This window comes from Telopea speciosissima, chromosome 8 (assembly GCF_018873765.1).
Source record: "Telopea speciosissima isolate NSW1024214 ecotype Mountain lineage chromosome 8, Tspe_v1, whole genome shotgun sequence".
In the NCBI taxonomy this organism is placed as follows: Eukaryota; Viridiplantae; Streptophyta; class Magnoliopsida; order Proteales; family Proteaceae; genus Telopea; species Telopea speciosissima.
In genome coordinates, this window is record NC_057923.1 from 20,398,729 (window position 1) to 20,419,291 (window position 20,563).

Here is a 20,563-nt window from a genome sequence, read left to right on the forward strand (position 1 = left end):
GTTTGGGTCGGTCCAAGGTAGTGCATCAATTGGGTCGGGCCAGTCCAAGATTCTCCTACATCAGTGGTCTTCCATTTTTTTACTTTTAGCTTGAACATTTACGGGATAGAAATAGAATGCAGGATTTGTTGCTTCTTTCTTACCAGCGATGTTAACAATGAAGATCGATTTGTACCCTGTAAAATTCCATGGAGATTTAGGCCTGATTCGGTATGATTTCCAATTCAATTTCATGGGGTGATTTCTATTTCAGAAGTAGTTTGGTTTGATTTTTGCATCTTATTTCGGTGAAATAGAAATCAAATTCCACTGAAATTCTGAAATAGGTGAGAGGCTCTTTCGATTTTGACATTGAAATTGCATTCTCTTGCTCTTTAATGAGTACATGGTTAATTTGACGAGCATAACAGTAATTTCATGTTAAAAAAAAAGCACCACCCTTCATCTCCTGATGGTCTCAGCACCACCACCACCACTACAACTACCACCACCACCTCTGCCATCACCATAGTTGTCAAGGCGTCGCCTAGGTGTCCAGGCGCCTTTCTCTCGCCTTGACTTTTGGTGTCACCTTGGTTTTTAATCCTTTCCATCGCCTTTGTTCGCCTAGGTACCTTAACAACTGTTAACAAAACCAGAATTGGATGAATGCTTGAATGATCAATGTGATCAGCCAAGCCTAATATTTATAACTTCAAAAATTACATCAAGATGACAAGTATACCCCTGCCATAGCCGACATAGCTAGGCAGTATATAAAAAACATAAGAAACATAAAAATAAACACCAAAAGGACCAGAATACCCCCACGGTATTCTGGTTTACATTATTCAACACTCTCCCTCAAGTTGGAGCAAAGATGTCGATCATGCCCAACTTTACTAGATTAGGATGAAATAACTTCTCAGGTAGTCCCTTGGTGAAGATATCAGCAAATTGATCAGTAGACGTCACAAAGGGAATACAAATCAGTCCATCTTCTAACTTCTTCTTGAAATGCCTATCCACCTCAACATGTTTGGTACGATCATGCTGTATTGGGTTGTGTGCTATGCTGATTGCAGCCTTGTTGTCACAGTACAACATCATAGGAGGACGAATAGGGACACCAAGGTCTTGTAGCAAACCTTTGAGCCAGAGTAACTCACAAATACCTTGTGCCATAGCTCGAAACTCAGCTTTGGCACTAGAACGAGCAACTACATGTTGCTTCTTGCTACGCCAAGTGACAAGATTTCCACCTACAAAGGAGCAATACCTAGAAATAGACTTACGATCCGCAGAACCTGCCCAATCAGCATCAGTGTATGCCTCTATCCATAGGTGACCATGTGCAGACAAAAGAATGCCCTTTCCAGGAGCTGACTTCAGATAGTGCAAAATACGAAGAACAACCTCCATATGAGAAGAGTAGGGATCATGCATAAATTGACTCACAGTACTCACGGCGACAATAATGTCAGGACAAGTGTGTGAGAGATAAATCAGCTTCCCTACAAGTCTTTGGTACCGGCCTTTATCAACAAGCTCACCCTCTTTTTCCTTGAGCCGAACAGTAGGATCCATAGGAGTATCTGAAGGATGACAGCCTAACAACCCGGTTTCAGCCAATAAGTCTAGGAAATACTTCCTTTGGGAGAGAAAAATACCTTTAGAAGATCTGGCCACCTCAATCCCAAGAAAGTATCCTAGTTTCCCTGGATCTTTAATCTCAAATTCTTGTCCAAGGAAGGTCTTCAATCGTCTGATCTCATCACCATCATTGCCAGTAACCAGTATGTCATCAACGTAGATTATAAGAACAGTGAGTTTTTCACCAACCCTCTTTATAAAGAGTGTGTGATCAGCATTACTCTACTTATAGCCCACAGAAATCATGGCCTTGTGGAACCGGCCAAACCATGCTCGAGGTGACTGCTTCAGCCCATATAGTGCATGCTTCAGCCTATACACTTTTCCTTGGTTTTTGTCACAAGAGAACCCTGGTGGAATGTCCATATACACCTTCTCATCCAGTGCTCCATTTAGGAAGGCATTGTTCACATCTAGCTGCTGCAAATCCCATCCAAGGTTGACTGCACAGGATAATAACACACGAACAATATTTAACTTCGCAACAGGTGCAAAGGTTTCCTGGTAATCAATGCCGTATGTCTGAGTGAACCCCTTGGCCACGAGTCGTGCCTTATACCTATCCACAGTGCCATCCACCTTCTGTTTCACCACAAACACCCATTTACATCCAGCGGTTTTCTTCCCAGGTGGAAGAACCACAAGCTCCCATGTATTATTTTTCTTCAAGGCCTCCATTTCTTCCATCATTGCTGCCTTCCACTTTCCATCTGATAGAGCTTCCTGCCAATTGTTAGGAATACGAACAGAAGAAAGGGAAGAAACAAAAGCACGAAAGGATGGGGAAAGGGTGTCATAAGAAATAACATGAGATATGGGATGCTGAGTGCAAGTCCTGACACCTTTGCGAAGAGCAATTGGTAACTTAGGAGAAGGAACATTACCAGGTGGAGAGGCAGGTTCTGGATCCGGGTTCGGCAATTGGATGGGTACTGGAGCAACAGTTGATTAAATTTCCTTGCATAGGTCTTCACAGTACTGTCATCAATCCTCCTTTGAAATTCACTAATAGTCCTTTGAACAGGAGTCTGGACTGGGGTAGTTTGCTCCCCTGAATAGGGATAGTCTCCCCCTGTATAGGGACCTCTCCCCCTAACTCAGGGGGAGTACTAGGAGCAGGCCGAACTGGTTCAGACTCATTGTAAACAGACTGAAGTGGAGGTGGAGAGTTAATAGTCAGCACATCTTCACTAACACTCTCCCCCTGAAGAGGTGGGGACACATAATATGAAATACTCTTATGAAAGACGACATCCATGCTGACAAACGTCCGGCGGGATAGAGGGTAATAACATTTGTACCCCTTCTATGTAGCAGAGTAACCTAAGAAAATACAGCGGAGACTACGTGGTTCAAGTTTACCAGGGGACCTTGTATCCCTGGCATAACAAACGCAGCCAAATACCTTAGGTGGGACTATAAAGGAAGAAGAGCCCAGTAACAGCTCAATAGGAGGTCTGGAATGAAGAATCCGACTGGGCAGCCTATTAATTAAATAGGCTGCAGTATGGACAACATCCCCCCAATAAAGGGAAGGGACATTGCGAGCAAACAGAAGAACTCTAGCTACCTCTAGGAGGTGGCAGTTTTTCCTCTCAGCCACACCATTTTGGGCTGGAGTGTCAACATAGCTGGTCTGATGGAGGATTCCATGGGCAGCAAGGTATTTTTGGAACTGACCTTCCATATACTCTGTCCCATTGTCACACAAAATTTGAAGAGTGGCATTAAATTGGGTCTTAACCAACTGGTGAAAATGCTGAAAACATGAAAAAAACTTCATTTTTTGTGTGCATAAGGTAGACCCAAGTGAACCTAGAATAGCAATCAATAAAAGTTACATACCACCAATGACCAGAAAGGGAAACTTTTCTACTAGGACCCCACACATCAGTATGAACAACATGAAATAAGGAAGAAGATCTTTTATTAGAAATGGGATAAGTTGAACGTATTTGTTTAGCTAAGACACAAGGCTCACAAAAAAAACTTTCTTATTACAATCTTTAACTAATGCTGGAAATAAAGTGGATAAAGTACCTAAAGGGGGATGTCCTAGCCTAGAGTGTCATTTGTGTAATTCAGAAGAGAAAGGTGTCGGGTGACAGAGCCTAGAAGGTAAAGCCTGGGTAGATGTAGGGTCTCCATCAAGCAGGTACAATCCGCCATGCACTTTACCCGATCCAATCGTCTTCCCCAAGTCTAGTTCCTGAAAAACATAATGAGTGGGAAAAAATGTCACTTTACAATTCAGGGATTTGGTGATACTGTTAATGGAAAGAAGGTTAGTGATAAACTTGGGAATATGCAACACATATGACAGTGTAAGAGAAGGAGAACATCCAATGGATCCCTTCCCTGAGATGGAGGAGAGGGACCCATCAGCAATTTTGACTTTATCTTTACCAGAAGCAGGAAAATATGTATTAAAAAGGCTGGAAGAACCTGTCATGTGATCAGTAGCACCGAAGTCTATAATCCAAGGAGTGGAGACTACTGATGCACAATGACCAGCAAAGGAAATACCTATACGGGCAAAGAAGGAACCTGAATTGGCAGCAGATGTAGTAGAGGCAGCAGATGTGTCCAACAGACGCCGGAGAGCCTGGAGTTCTTCCTGGGAGAAACCAATGTCAGCAGTGGGAGCTGGAGCTACACTTTCAGTGTGATTGGCTTCGTTTTTAGACTTAGCACGACCACGTTTGGCCTCAAAATCAGCGGGCTTCCCATGTAATTTCCAACACTGAGCCTTTGTGTGATATGGTTTGTGACAATGATCACACTTCACAGGCTCTTTGGCAGTAGCAGTAGCAGTAGCAGCAACACTGTCAGAAGAAGGATCTGGGGTGGAGCCAGTAATCTATAAGGCTGAACTCTCAACTTTGGGAGTAATCATCATGGCAGCCCTTCGTGTCTCTTCACTGTGAACATAAGAAAAGGTCTCCTCTAAAGTGGGGAAAGGAACCCGACCAAGAACTTGCACCCGAATAGGATCATAATCATCATTAAGGCCAGCCAGGAAATCATAGACCCGAAATTGATCAACATAAGAGTGATAGGAAGTAATGTCAGTAGTAGTAGTAGGCTGAAACCGAGCATAGTGATCCAATTGCTGCCATAAACACTTGAGGGCAGCATAGTATTTAGTGACAGACATCTCCTTCTAAGTAGTATTTTGGAGTGTCTTCCTGATTTCATAAACCTGAGCACCACTACCTGAACGACCATAAGTTCCCCTGATAGCAGTCCATATCTGAGTAGCAGTGTCAAGGAGGAGATACTGACTAGAGAGGTCAGTGGTCATAAAATTCAGAACAAATGACATCACCATAGCATCGTTGGCAGCCCATTTAGTACGGGCAGCACCTTATTCAGTAGGTTGTTTGTTGGTGCCAGTAAGATGGCCAGCGAGTCCCCTACCAGCCACGGTCAAGGATAAGGATCTGGCCCAAATTAAATAATTCATACCATCAAGCTTAATGGCAGCAGCATAGGGAAGAAAGTCATTCCTAGTCTGACCATCTCCTCCAGAAGTAGCAGTAGTCATCTCTGAGTCACCCATAATTCAGCCAGGCAGAAATTGATCCACTAATTTGAAAAAATCTGATCTTCAAAAAAACTACAGCAGATGAGGCTGATAATCAGGTCGAGTGTAGCAATGTGATAAGGGAACTGTCCCTAAAAAAATCTCCCCAAGCAGGTTTCCCAAAACCTAAAATCGATATGGTGTCAGGGTTTTGAAAAACCCTGACAGTTGAGCTCGATAAAGGGAAAAGAGGGTCTGGAACTTGAGGGTCTTCAGTATTTGATGCTGTAGCTGTGATAGATGCTGTCCAGAGGCCTGCCAATAGTGCTCCAAGGTGAACAATCAACCTCCCAAGTCGATAGGGTTGATTTTCAAAAAATAAGAGCAGTCCAAAAATCGCAGAGAATAAAGACAGCAGCTATCCTGAACAGAAATTAGGGCATATAATGTGAGGTGAGATGCAGGGCAGCAACTAGATCATAATGGGATCACCTCATTAGTGTTGCCCTTGAAGGATGGAGAGAACCAAGGAAGGGAGAAGAAGATTGATGGAGGGGGGAAGGTTTTGAAAACCTTAGATCAGAGAAGAAGGCTCTGATACCATGTTAACAAAACCAGAATTGGATGAATGCTTGAATGATCGATGTGATCAGCCAAGCCTAATATTTATAACTTCAAAAATTACATCAAGATGACAAGTATACCCCTGCCATAGCCGACATAGCTAGGCAGTACATAAAAAACATAAGAAACATAAAAATAAACACCAAAAGGACCAGAATACCCCCACGGTATTCTGGTTTACATTATTCAACAACAACTATGGCCACTACTGCTACCACCACCACCACCACCACCCCTTCCTAGTCCCGCCGCCGTGTAAAGGGTCATTATTTGAAGTAGGAGTAGAGGTGACAGTCCAAATAAAGTCATTACGAAGCAACCTGGAGTAAATCCAATCCACCCAAATCTTTTTTTTCTTAGCCGCTATCTTTCAAATCAACTTGAGAATGCCAGCACTATTGGCCTATTTAATTCTTCGCGAGCCAAGACCCCTCTTCTTTGGGCAGGCAAATTGAAGCCCAGCTGATGGGGTGGAGGAATCTAGTAGTGTTGGATTGAGGCAGCCCGAAGATACCAAGACCCGTAAATATATGAGGACTGGAGGACAAATCTTATCAATGCAAGACGGCCGACGTAGGAGAGAAGCTTGCCCTTCCAAAGTTGCAGCCTCTTTCTCAGGAGATCAAGAATAGGAGTGCAGTGATGAGTAGTCAACTTGGCAGGGATCAGAGGTAAGCCCAAGTACTTGACTGGAAGTAGGGCTAGGTAGAATCAGTCTTCTCTTACAAGAGGCACTTGTCAACATCGGAGACACCCATAAAAAATAGAAGAGATTTGGGGAGGTTGATCCAAAGGCCCGACAACCCTTCAAAAAGCCCCAAGCAGGACATGATAGACTCAATCGAAAGGATATTCAATTTGGAGAATTTCATGAGATCATCAACAAATGCAAGATGGGAGATCTTAAGGGCCTTGCACTTGGGCGTAGGAACAATTTGTTGCTGATACATGCTAGACTGGATGCTTCTGGATAGGACTTTGTTGGTCCCAAGTGTCAGTAGGGGGGGGGGGCGTGAATCAGTGACCCTAAAAAACCTCCCCTCAGCTCGCTTGTCGACGTCATAGTTACTCAATCAAACAGTCACATATAGTCATTCACACACAGTCATGTGACACACCTTGCCTCTCAACCACAGGCACACACAACCCTGTGGCAAGGTCTACCCACTGTGCACAACCATCCTGCATAAGCACACACTCCAAAATATCTGGCAATTACACCACACACCATAGGAGACCAGTGTTTACGTGGTTCGGCAGTGTGCCTACGTCCATGGAGCAATGCCCTCGGGCCCCTCACTGAGCTTTGTATATTGCTGAAAACTCAATCACAATTTAGTCTCTACAACAACTCAGGATCCACTACCCCGGATTCCATCCTTTGATACAACAAAGGCTAGGGATACAAACTTACAACCCCATTTTACACAGCCACAATTGTGAAGGTGCAACAACATCTGCCTTTAGGTAGCCACAACTACCAAGGAACTATAACCCCTCTTTGTCCAGCCCCCACTAGACACCTTGATTACAAATATCAAATGGGATTATATGTTTTGCCCTAAATTCAAGCTCAATACAAATACAAATTCCTCCCAATACAAAGCAAATATTGACGTAGGCAATTTTCCAAACACCTAGCCTACAGTCAAATACAGTAGATGGGGATTTGTCAAATGGGTTACCTATGTTACTGGATAATCTCTAGAGATGCTGTAGATTGGATGTATCTAATCATTGATGCACTCCTCTCCTTTCTTCCTTTTCTTCGCAAACCCTTGTGATGTATCTTGAAGGTGCTTCACCAAAGCTCAAGCTCACATGAAGACTTGAAGCCATTAAGGAACACAAAGCTTGTGAATCTAGGGTTCCACCTCTTTGAAACTCTCTCCCCTTCTTCTCTTCTCTCCTCAAGTTTTTTTCTTTGTTTACTTGGAAGAGTTATGAATGAAGCCCTAAAAACTTCATTAAGTAGGCTAACAAAAGCCTCAATTCAGTGCATGGTCCAACTACCCAATTCAGACCAATTGCGTGTCTCAAATAATGTAATTCTAGATTGGTAGGAGACCAACTAGAAGCCAATAGACCAGGATCTGTTATGAACAACAATCAGGTAGGCCAAGAATAGTGTTTTTGGTGAAATTAAGGTTAGGGTTTGTTGTGTGGGTAATGTCAAGTTGGTGTACAGGAGTCTATCAGTGAAAGTCTTGTTAAGTTTTAAGAAGTCTAGGCCTTTTAATTAGAATTGGAAGCAAGGTTAGGGTTAGGGTTTTGGGTTTTTGAAAAGAGAAAAAGATGGATTTTTAGGGTTTAGGATGGTCAGATGAGGACCAGGTTTGGATCGAGTTTCCTAATAGGTGAGGGGATGGTTCGGTCCAAATATGGACAGAATTGATGGGTGGTTATGGCTGGGTTATGTTTAGGTCTTGGGAAAATTGAAAACAAAAAGGGGGAAACTAGGGTTTGGGTGTATAAAAGGATAGAAGAAGAATGGTAGGGGTTGGGGATGATTTAAACTTCCTATAGTTGTAGAATTTCCTGGACAACAGCTTGTTTGAATGAAATTCTTGAATAAAAAATCCAATCTTGAACTAGAGCTTGAATTTAGAGCTTCAAAAGAACCACTCGGGCTTCACACTACAAGGTGTTGATTGGATCAAACACCAATCCCACCAGCCTTGATCAAACACAAGACTCAAAAATAGACTCCTACACTAAAAAGGAAAGGCCTAACCCAATCCTTAACCTATTAGGTAACTTAAACTGACTACGAAATTGAAATAGACTCAAAATAGAGTCCTAATCCAGCCCCACTAAACGCTTAAAAAGAAAACTACTAAAAGCACTTAAATTGAACCATTGGTTGAACCGGTTCAATTTATGAACAAAAAACCAAAATAAAACTAAGTATGGAACTAAAACAACTAATCCCGTATGCAACCTAATTACCCATATTTTAGGCCCATAAAAGAGGTCTATTACATAAAAAAGCCATGGGATCAAAGGCCCAACATGTATATAACCCAACTCTCGATTTATTCCTAAGCAAACAAGCGCTATTTAGTGATGAATCTGCATCACTGGCAGACTGACCTATGCTCAGTCCGGATGGCATAATTTCCTCTATATATCTCCAATTTGACTGATTCTTCTTGCATCTGAAAGTAGACTAAAAAGTATGTCCATTAACTGAGATGGCATAAAGTCCTTTAGAGTTATTGGCTGACACGAAATCCATATAGTCACTAGTCACTAGGTGAGTCTGAGTTCCTTGCTCTTTCTTTAGTCTTTGCCCCCTGCCTACTTTCTTCAGATTGTTCTTGTAGAAATAGCCTTCCTCTAATTCTGACCGGAAGATGCTAAAAAATCCATCCAAAGTTAAATGAACCAAACCCGTGCACTGCCGACCGGCACCAGATGAGAGTTTGCCAACTTAAAATCAATGCATGCCAACGTCGCTCGAGTCCAAAACGACGTGGGATGAGTCTTGGATGACGTCGGTTGAGCCTAGTTGAATGCTGGACAGAGAGCAACTCACGTCGGCCTTTGTCAGAGCTCGAGAGCACATTTCTCCATCATTTTCTTACGTCTGTCCACTCAAACCTCCATATCTTCCCCATCCCCGATTGACCCAATTCTTTTTCCTACGTAAAGAAGACTCGGAAGGGGTACATTTTTCATGAAGACACCTCCATCTTAGGAACAATGCACGAACCTCAAAACTGGGCTTGAACCTGACTGATGTGCAGATACTGCTGCCTTCAGCTTACACGCTATGCCTAAAGACTATGCCATAACTTCTCACTTCAATATTGGATTGAGATGATTCAAAATTTCCTGGAAAGTTAACTCACATATCTTCATTTCTTGTGATTTGAGATTCTTTCAAATACTAGTTGGAAGAGAGGTCCAAAAATCCGTGAAGTCGCTGCAAGTACACAAACAATATACTGAACAACAAGAACCACAACTGTGCATTGCCTACAGATATCAAGCTCAACCATGCAAGTCCATCCCTTCTAGTTCGCATACCACACCATCAATACCTGCCAGCCTCTCTGCTCTTCCACACATGCCATCTTCTTGTTCCCAGGTTGACACTGAGGGGGGTGAATCAAGGTCACCATTTTCTCCCAAATTTTGCTCCCACTGCTGTCCTCTAACTCACATTAAGGATTCCCCGATATTATGGAACTTGAAACACTCACTGATACTCATCCAAACCTATTGCCAAGAGCTGTTATCCTGACATTGTCCCACTGGCAACTATTGTATTCGATATTAGACATTGGCTAGGGCACTCCCAATTTTACCTATTGGCACACACAAAGTCTTGTGATACACCTTGCCTCTCAACCATAAACAAACATACAATTCTATGACAAGGTCTATCCGGTGTGCATACCCATTCTGCAATAGAGCACTCTAATACATGACATATAATAATCACATCCACAACATAAAGATATATTTGCTTCGGCAAGCTGCTTATGTCATTTACTCAAATGATATTAGGCATAAATAAGTGTCTGCCCTAGTTTCTGGCATAAATAAGTATTTGTATACCTAGGTTTGCATGAATAGGTGTTTGTATACCAAGATTTCCCACTGAGATGACCAAAACCATCGAGATCTCAGCCGAGACGTTGTAACTTTCCGTTTCGACCTTCATCTCGTTTTGACATTTTGAAATGGCGAGATCTAGATTGCGATCTCGCGAGTTCTTGTACCATGATCAAAAGGTGTCATCGCCATGCACATTTTTCAAATATACATGTGAAATGACACTATTACCCTCATTAGAAAAAAAAATTGTGTAATACTAAAAGTTAAAAAATTAAGGTTGCAAATTATTTGGACACCTTGAGGGGTGTCAATAAGAAAATCCTTTACTTAAAATAGTCAAATATCACAAAACTCTATATAACCCTTTAAAATAATCATTTTTTGCAGTAGACTCCTCAATTTCTTTGCCCTTTCCCTGTAACTTGTGCCTCTGGTTTTTATTTTTATTTTATTTTTCATTGCATAGGCCGCAGCTGACACTACCTTATAGCCATTTTAGTCCAGCCCACTTATCTAAATTTCACTAGGTGGGTTGAGTTTTTTTTTGGATGAATAAAAATTTAATTACGAAGAAAAGATGAGGAATATACAAGCCCGGAGGCCAACAAAGCCTAAGCTAGCGAGAGACTAGTTAGGGCGCAAAATGGTGAGAGGGAGACCCCAGGAAACAACAATAAGCCTGTTCCTTGGGGTATCTCTAACACTACTCGGGGAAAGGGATAAAGCTTTAGATGAAACATCAAAGAAGATGGCCTTCCAAATCTTGTCAAAAGAGCGGGAGTTGGACGTCCATCTTCTGAGGTTACGCTCCATCCAAATGTGAGATATAGTAGCACAAAAGGCAAGCTTTCCAACCGTGTCACAGATCGATTTGCCTCCAAAAGTCAAATGAATCCAAACCCATTCACGAGAGAGGGGAAGAGGCCTTCTACGAGCAGGCCAGCAATGGCGAAGAACTCGGTTCCAAATGGAGGCAGCAAAAGGGCAAGTGAAGAAAAGATGATCTATGTCTTCATGCCCATTCCAACAGAGGCAGCATCTAGGAGAGACTTGCAAGTGGCGGTGGGAGAGGAATGCTCGAGTTGGGAGGCAATTTGCTAGGGCATGCCAAGCAGTAAAGCTCTGTCTTGGAATGTGACCTTTGAACCAAACCACTTTTTGCCAAGGATAGGGGGTCCCTCTATGTCTGACCATGTCCCAAGCGGAGTGGGAGTTGAATGTGCCTGTGGTAGAGGGGAGCCATAAGGTGGTGTCTCCTTTGCCTCTGTGTCCAGGTGGGATAGGGGGAAGGGAGCTCCAGAGATCCGTTAGAGGGGGGGGGGGGAGAGCAGGGGGGGCAAAAGCCGTTGGTAATGATAGAAGCCACAGGGGTAAATCTGTCCAAGCCGGAATCATAGATGGCACGGTGGCTGACTAAAGAGGCTAAGACACCTGAAGGGTGCCAATTGTCAAGCCAAAGATAGGTCTGCGTCCCATCGTCAATTCTGCAAGAAATAGCACCCCTGACTATGTGCCTCACTTGAAAAATTCTGCGCCATATCCAAGAAGAATCAGGGCTGGAGCTGACCGTCCAAATAGAGTCTCTACGAAGAGGCCCCGCATACACCCAGGAAGTCCAAATGCTGGATTTGTTGGTGATGAGCTTCCATGGCAGCTTGATAGAACCAGCAAGGTTGACATCTTTAATCCTTCTGAGACCAAGACCTCCTCCAAATATGGGGAGGCAGATAGAAGCCCAGCTCTTGGGGTGGAGGAACCTGGCAGAGTCCACACCTTTCCAAAGGAAAGCACACATAATGGACTCGGCAGCCTTGATGGTAGCCTTAGGGAGGCCAAAAATACCGCTCCAATAAATGTAACAAGACTGGAGAACCGATCTGATAAGCTCAAGGTGACCTGCATAGGATAAAAGTTTGGCTTTCCAGAGCTGAAGTTTCTTGCGAAGAAGGTCAAGGATAGGGTTACAATGATGGGCTGAGAGTTTGGCTGGTATGAGGGGCAGGCCAAGGTAGCGGACAGGTAAGGTGGAAATGGGAAAGCCAGTGATGGTGGAGAGGACCGCTTTGGTAGAGTCAGGAACCCCAACAATGAAGATTTGGGATTTGAGGAGGTTAATGCGAAGACCTGAGAGACCCTGAAAAAGGTGGAGGGAGGACATGATGTTTTCAATGAAGGATGGATCGGCCTTGGAGAAGATCATTAGGTCATTGGCAAAAGCAAGATGGGTCAGGTTGGTGGGCTTGCACTTAGGGATGGGGGTGATGAGGTGGAGGTCAGTTTTGGACTAGAGACTGCGGGAGAGGACCTCAAGGGAGAGACAAAAGAGGAAGGGGGAAAGGGGGCATCCCTGGCGGATGCCAGCAGAGGAGGGGAAGTAACCCGCGGGGCTGCCATTGAGGAGAACGGAGAAGCGAGGGGAAGAGATGCAGAAATGGATCCAGTTGACAAAGGTTGGGGGGAAGGACATCTTAAGAAGGACTTGGGTGATGAAGTCCCAACGAATGGAGTCGAAGGCCTTGTGGATATCAATTTTCAACAGGGCTGAAGGGGGAGTGGATTTCCGGTGAAAGCCTCGAACAATTTCCTGACAGAGGATGATGTTGTCCGAAATACTTCTCCCAGAGATGAAGGCGGACTGGTTGGGGCTGACAAGGGAGTCAATGACAATCTGAAGCCGATTGGCTAGGATTTTGGCAATGAACTTATAAAGAAGGTTGCAAAGGGAAATGGGTTTGAAGTCCGCCATGGAGGAGGCACCAGAGGATTTAGGGATGAGGCAGAGGAAGGTGTGGTTGATGTTAAGGATTTGATGGGGGTTAAAGAAGAAGCTCTTAATGGCACAGATGAGATCGGATCCAACGATGTCCCAACAAGAGGAGAAGAAACCCATTCTGAACCCATCAGGGCCAGGAGCTTTGCTGGCCTTATGGGAGTGGACAGCAGAAACAATTTCAGCATCAGAGGGGATGGAGCAAAGGGAGTTGAAGAGGTTGGAAGGAACGAATTTATTGATGAGGCCTTCAGGGATGATGGGAAGAGAGGAGGGGGGAGGGCAAAAGATATTGGTGCAGTAGGACACGGCTTCAGATTTGATGGCATCAACAGAGGATAGAACCGATCCATTGGAGGAGGTGAGAGAGAGAATGGAGTTGGAGTTGGAGTTGGTTCTGGCTTTGAGGGAACGGTGAAAGAAAGCAGAATTAGAATTGCCAAGTTCAAGCTATTTGATTCGGGATTTTTGTTTCAAGAAGCTCTCCTCCAGAGAGAGAGAGGAGGCGAGCTCAGAGGCGGCAACGGATTCCTCCTCTACGAGAGAGGGATTAAGGGGGTCAGCCTAGAGACGGAGCTGGATGGAGGAAAGGGTGACACGACAGGAGGAGACACGGGAAGAGATATTTCCAAAGGTGGAAGAGTTCCAAGATTTGAGAGCAGATATGACATTTTTGAGCTTTTTAGAGAAGGCAAGGAGAGGGGAGGAGAAGGACTGAACAGGGATATTCCAAGAAGACTGGACCAGAGGAAGGAAATCAACATGGGAGGACCACATATCAAAGAATTTAAAGGGCTTAGGACCAAAGGAGAGATAGGGAAGGACAAAGAGGGAAATGGGGGAGTGGTCAGAGAGGCCTGGGAGATAAAAAACAGCGTAAGAAGAAGGGATGAGAGCCAGGGATCATTGACGAGAACCCGGTCAAGTTTGCAAGCAACTCTATCAACGCCAGAGCGCTTATTGTGCCAAGAAAACTCAGCACCCGACCAGCAGAGGTCGTTTAGACCAACATCCTCAAGACAAGAATTGAAGGCATTAACCGCATGGTGATCAATGGGGGAACCACCTAGCTTTTCCTGGCTATAACGGACGACATTGAAGTTGCCGCCCATGCCCCAAGGGACGGAACCAACGGATTGGGAGATAATATGGATGTCGTCCCAGAGTGGGAGCCGATCGAAGGCCGATTGAAAGCATACACCATGGTGAAAAAGAAGAGATGGTTGTGAAGGTGATCAGAGATGCTGAGGTGGAGATATTGGGGGGAGGCAGACGAAACCAACAGGTGGAATTTGGAGGGATCCCAAAGAACCCAGATACGGCCATTTGGAGAGTGGGAGCAGTTGGAGATGAGGGACCAGGAGGGGGCTATAGAATGAGCGATGCGAGAGGAGTTGGACTCAAGAACCTTCGTTTCAAGGAGACAACAGAGGGAGGATTTAGAGGATTTGATGCGGGCATGAATTTCAGCTTGCTTAGCCGAGGCATTAAGGCCACGGACATTCCAGATGGTCCAGGGGATCATGAGCAAGGAGGGGGAGGGGGCAACCATCCAGCTGTGGAACTGACCCGGGAACCCGGGGGGACACTGCGGGGTCTCAAGCAGTACTCACGCAAGGGGGGGAAGCAGACCAAGGGAGAAGATGCTGGGGAAAGGAGCAAAGAGGACAACGTACCAAAGGAAGAGGAGGGTCCAACCACAGGGACAGGTTCAGGTCTAAGATGGTTCGGTTCAGGTTCAAAACTAAGTTGGTTCGGTTCAGGTATAGCTCTTAAGAGGTTCGGGCCAGGGTGGTTACTTAAGGTGGAAAGGGATAAAATGGCTGGGTAAATGGGTTGGGTTAAGAGGGCGGGTTGATGGGTCGGGTCAAAGGCTGGGGTGTTGTCTTTAGTAGGGACGAAGGGGGGAATATGGAGATTGAGAGGGACAAAAGGGATGTTGTCACGTGGGGGGGTTTGGTGAAAAGGTGATCCTGGGAGGGGGAGGGTGGTTTGGTGTAAAAAGGTGAAAGGTTGTGAGTGGCAGGAGAAAAGGGGTTATTTGGTTTGCCAAAGTTGGGAGGAAAGCTGGACGAAGGCGAAAGAGGGGGAGCAGAGGAGGCTACAAATCGGTCTCGCAGAGCTCAGGAGGGGCAGTCGAGGCTGTAACGTCACCATCAGTGTCGAGATCCAGGGACAGGAGGACGGCGAACCTGTTGTGGTCAACCCCTGTTGAATCGCGAGGTTGTCAGGTTCAGGGCTTCTTCTCCGGCGACGGTTCCTGGTCTTTTTCCGGCCCCAAGAAGGCTGCAGTGGTCTTACAGACAACTGGGAAGGCTTCGCCAGAGCTTTGAGCGAGGCCAGGGGCAAGGCGACAACTTCGTCATCATTCGAGGTAGCAAATGAGGCATCAGCATCTTCGACCAAACAATCCTTCTTCTCCGCCATTGGAAGCGAGGCTGCTGGAATGGCACAAGAGTTGGAGCTGAGAGGGCTGCGTCAATGATCCACTAATTCTGCCAAAGGGGCCATAGCGCATGACGAGGGAGATGTAACAGGGTTGCAAGTGGCCTGGCATTGCTTCGATGGGTGTCCGAAGGATTTGCATATTGAGCAGTACTGGGGTAGCCATTCATAAGAGACTCGTTGGGTGAAGGTGTGGCCATCTTCTTCCTGGATGGTGACAAACTCCGGTGGAGGCACCTCTGCAGAGACTTCAACACATATTCGCGCAAAGGAGAGCCGATCCATTTTCTTAGTTCGTTCATCGGAGAAGAGAGGGTTGCCGATAGTCGAACCCACTATACTGAGGCCTGAGGCACACCAGTAGTAGAGAGGGAGGCCAGGCAAGTTGACCCAAATGGGAATGGACTTGAGATCGATTCGAGTGAGGGAGGAGCGATGGTCCCATTGCCGGAGGAAGATCGGCTTCTTGCCTATCAACCAAGGACCACCCTCCAAGGCACGAGATCTATCGGCATCATCAGAGAATCTGAAGATGAAGATGCCATTGGTGAGGAGATAAGTGAAAACAGCTCCAGCTGCGCGCCACTGTTTGAGCAGAGAAGCTTTAACAACATGAAAAGGAGGTCGAGCGCCAAGGAAGTGCAACACGAGACAGCTCTGCCATTTGGTGATTTCAGCATCAAGCAAGCCCTTGGGACAGTAACCAACCCTGGTGTCATCGATGGTGGAGGGAGGGACAAAATGCAAGGAGTGTCTGTCGATGGGGTTGGAGGTGTTGCTGGATAGAAGAGAACTCCAGGTAGGGGATATGGTTGCAGGGTTAGAGGTGTTTGCTGTGGGTGAAGCAGAGGTGGGAGCGTCAGGGGTGGGTGAAATTCTGGGAGGAGGAGAGTTTACAGTGGGGAGAGCATTCGAAGAAGCAGGGTGGGGGGAAGCAGGGCAAGCGGGGTGAGGGGAGGCAGCAGGCAGAGCTACCTGAGGGGGAGGAGGCATCGCCGGAGATCCTTCCCTAGATCGATTCTTCAGGTGTTCCACTTTATTCAAAGTTTCACGCTTGTATTCTGAAGGAGGTCACTAGGTGGGTTGAGTTGGTTTGCCTTCTTATGTCAAACAGGTACTGGGTTTGTCATGAGGGACATGAGATGTGTTGGTAAAATAGACGAGGCAACACGAATCAGGATCAATTTTCTCCCCTTCAGATAGATATCCTCCCTTCCAAAGGGCCAATATCTTCTCAAATCTTGTCATCACTGGCACCCAAACAGATCTCTTCATATAGGATGCACCTGGAATCTTTACAGTGCTGATACTAAATTAAGATATATTTATAAAGTTTAGTAGCTGCTTTCTTTATTGTGAAGTAATCTTAATACATTATTTTTTAATGGTAATAATGATATGTAAGATGAATAACTAGCAGACTAACTAATCCCTTGATTTTAAGCATTAGCTATGTTTTAAAAATTTTCCCAGGTAGAGGAGAGCAAAGTAGAAAGTATAAAGAGAGATAAAGCGACAACTGAGAAGTTACTGCAAGAAACAATTGAGAAACACCAAGCAGAACTTGCAGCTCAAAAGGAATATTTCACATATGCACTGAATGAAGCCCAGGAGGCTGAAGCATTAGCAGAGACACGAGCCAATTACGAAGCCCGAACAGAACTTGAGAGTCGTCTGAGAGAAGCAGAGGAACGTGAAACTACTCTAGTTCGAACACTTGAAGAGTTAAGACAAACTCTTAGCCGAAAGGAGCAGCAGGTACTTTTTTTGAAGCATGAGGTTGCAGGTTCGCTAACTGCTTATGCACCAAAAGATGATTTGATTTTTCTTCTTTATCCTGTGCTGTAGGCAGTTTTCAGAGAAGACATGCTTCGGAGAGACATTGAAGATCTTCAAAAGAGATATCAAGTATGTTGACCTTTCTCTTACCATATCACTCAGTTGAAAATGGTTTCTTGTGATTCTAACTTTTTATAGTGTTGTAAGGAATCATTTATTTGCTTCCATGTTATATTGGTCTAAATGGACCCCAGGAAAGTGAGCGTCGTTGTGAGGAGTTGATTACACAAGTTCCTGAGTCAACTAGGCCCCTTTTGAGACAGATTGAAGCTATGCAGGTTATACTCTTCTTCTTATTTTTTAGACCCTTTTAATTTTTTTGGTCTCTTCACAGATGTTATAAACTTTTGTAGTGCTTGGCAAATTTTTATTGGTAGTCCTTCTTCTTTCTTGTTTCTTTTTTGTCTTTTTTTTTTCTTCTTTGGATTATTGGTCTCTGAATTGGTGGCTGTTTGATGCTGACAGGAGACAAATGCCAGAAGGGCAGAAGCATGGGCTGCTGTAGAGAGATCCCTTAATTCTCGGCTACAGGTTATTGATGTTTAGGAGATGACTTTCTTCCTCTGATTTTTTCATGTGAAGTTTTCTCCCATGATTTAAGTTCTTTTACCTGTTGGATTTACAGGAGGCAGAGGCCAAAGCTGCAGCTGCTGAGGAAAGTGAGCGGTCCATGAATGAACGGCTATCGCAAACTTTATCTCGTATAAATGTCCTTGAAGCTCAGGTTCTTCTATTATCTCTGACCATCTTTGTTTTTATTATTTGAGGTCAATACTGGACATCAGCTTACTTTATTTAGATATCAGATCTCATGTCTTAGAGCCGAGCAAACACAGCTAAGTCGCTCCATTGAAAAGGAGAGGCAGAGAGCTGCTGAAAATAGGCAGGAGTACCTTGTAGCAAAGGAGGATGCTGATACTCATGAAGGGCGTGCCAGACAACTTGAAGAAGAACTTAGGGAGCTCAGGAGGAAGCATAAGCAAGAGTTGCTGGATGCTCTGGCACACCGGGAACTCTTACAGCAGGTAATCTTGCCACCAGTTTAACTTCCACGCTGACGTACATATTACCGTTTGTTCTGCTGTACAAATTCTCATGAACAGTTAAATACCTGTATCATGTTGAGTCCCAGCATTTCAGTGGATGGGGATGTGACAGTTCTGGACTCCTTTCCTACCTCCCCCCCCCCCCCCCTTTGCACATCATAAACACATTTTCTGGTCATCTACTACTTCTTCTCTGGAAAAGTGGAAAGACTTCATGTACTGTAAATAATAGTTTTTCTTTGAATGTGTTATTTTCTATGTTTATGTTTCAATTGGTGTAATAAATAATAGTTCTATGTCTTGGTGAACATGCTTTTAATTTAATGTAAGAGGTAATTTCTCTGATCAATGATATATTAGTTATGCAATCTGCTATATTGGTTATATATTTAGAAAACATGTTTCTTCAACAGGTCATTGATTTTGATCACTTTTTGCAGTGGTCACAGCATTTTGACCGTTGAGATATAGTAAGCATGGCTTAGGATCACTAATGGGCTTCTAATCACCTAATAAGTTTAGGAATTAGAAAACCTGGGGAAAATACATAACTGCAGGTAAGGAACACTACTAATCAGATTAGGAGATAATTCAATAACCTGATAATAAAGACAGATCAGTTTGGGCAGAAATTCTGTTCGAGTGGTCTAGTAACTGAGAAGAACACTTCAGCAAAGTTTAACTGAATTCTGTTGGTTATATTCAAAGATATATAGGTGTCCTACTGGAATTTGGAAACTTGAAACCCAGACAACAGTGAGATCAATAGTCAGAATTTAACGGCTCAAAACAAAACTTGATTAATGGTCTAACTGATTGAGCAAACAGCAAACAAAATGTTGGTGTTGGTATATCTCATATAAGGGTATTCTAAGAATACTTATGTAATGAGTATAGAATAGGAATTAACATAGTTGTCAAGGGGTCGCCTAGGCGTCCAGGTACCTTGTTGGTGTCGCCTAGACGCCGTGACAACTATGGGAATTAGTGCTATGTATGGGGTAGTCTTGTAATTTTTCAGTCTTTTATGACATAATATATAATGGAGAAAGGCAGTCTAGGACTTACCTAGCTTCTTTTCTCCTTTCATCGTTTCTACCTCTCTTCTTTTGGTTCTGCTCACCTCTTTCTCTAACGTCTGTCATACATTCAATTGCTGAAGTCTGAATAATGCAAAAGTCGACCTCGAACCAGGGAAACCGGCAGGAGCTCAATTGCAGCCAGGATCAACACGATAAAGACCAAATTAAATAACTAAAACTCTTTTTTTTTTTTTATTGTTGTTTTCTATTACATATGAATGGAGAACATAAAGGATAACAAGAAAGGAGAAGAAGATAAAGAAAGAGGATAGAAGAGAAGGGGGGTAGGGGAATGGCTCTCTCAGCCTGGTTCTCTCACCCACAGCTATCCCAGCTGTTGAAACATGGAATTTCTCCCATAACCAATGACAAGCATGGCTTCAAAATTCTATTATTCAATTCTGATTCAAGTACAACTGATGGGGCCTATTTATAGCTTGGCCTAAGCTTCACAAAGAAAGTGGAAATTAGAAAGTAACGAAAAAGGAAACTACTATAAGCCTCTTACAAGAGAATATTGAGGCTTGCACACCAAGTAATCTAAGACTTGACTAAGTAAGACTTAACTAAGTAAACAAAAATAGAAACTTAAGTAAATAGTAACCAACTAAATCAGCAATAAAATCTGCCTTGTCTTGCTATCTTCATTGGGGCCGACAGAATCTCAAATATTTTCTTGGATTTGCTTCTCCATTCAAGGCTTATGGACCCACAACACTGTTCACGTGAACAGTAGTTCCGGTACTGTTCATGTGAACAGTAAATTTTTTTGTGGGGAAGTCTGTTTTGTCTTGTTCTTCATGCTTCTCTTTGGGCTGGGGCTGCCTTAGGTGATGCTCCATCGAATCAACAAAAACTTGCCACATAATCAGACCAAGCTGCCTCTCACAACAGTTGAATCCACAACCTTGCTGGGCTGGTTTTGGGGCTTTTTCCTGCGGGTACATATGGACTTGTGATCTACATCACTGAACTTGGTATCAGAGCAAAGACAGGTTTGATAGTCGAGTAAAGCCACCATAGCTCCCACTCT

At 44.2% G+C, this 20,563-nt stretch overlaps 1 protein-coding gene across 2 annotated transcripts in view; it reads left to right on the forward strand.

Moving 5' to 3' along the window:
• The window catches only part of LOC122671234 (golgin candidate 5-like), a 77,158-nt gene that overhangs the window by 40,776 nt on the left and 15,819 nt on the right, over window positions 1-20,563 (forward strand). For both annotated transcript variants that reach the window (XM_043868347.1, XM_043868348.1), the window contains exons 9-14: window positions 17,037-17,321; window positions 17,412-17,471; window positions 17,597-17,680; window positions 17,868-17,933; window positions 18,028-18,126; window positions 18,209-18,427. In XM_043868347.1, coding sequence (XP_043724282.1) covers window positions 17,037-17,321; window positions 17,412-17,471; window positions 17,597-17,680; window positions 17,868-17,933; window positions 18,028-18,126; window positions 18,209-18,427 — 813 coding nt within the window. The remainder of the gene's footprint in view (window positions 1-17,036; window positions 17,322-17,411; window positions 17,472-17,596; window positions 17,681-17,867; window positions 17,934-18,027; window positions 18,127-18,208; window positions 18,428-20,563) is intronic.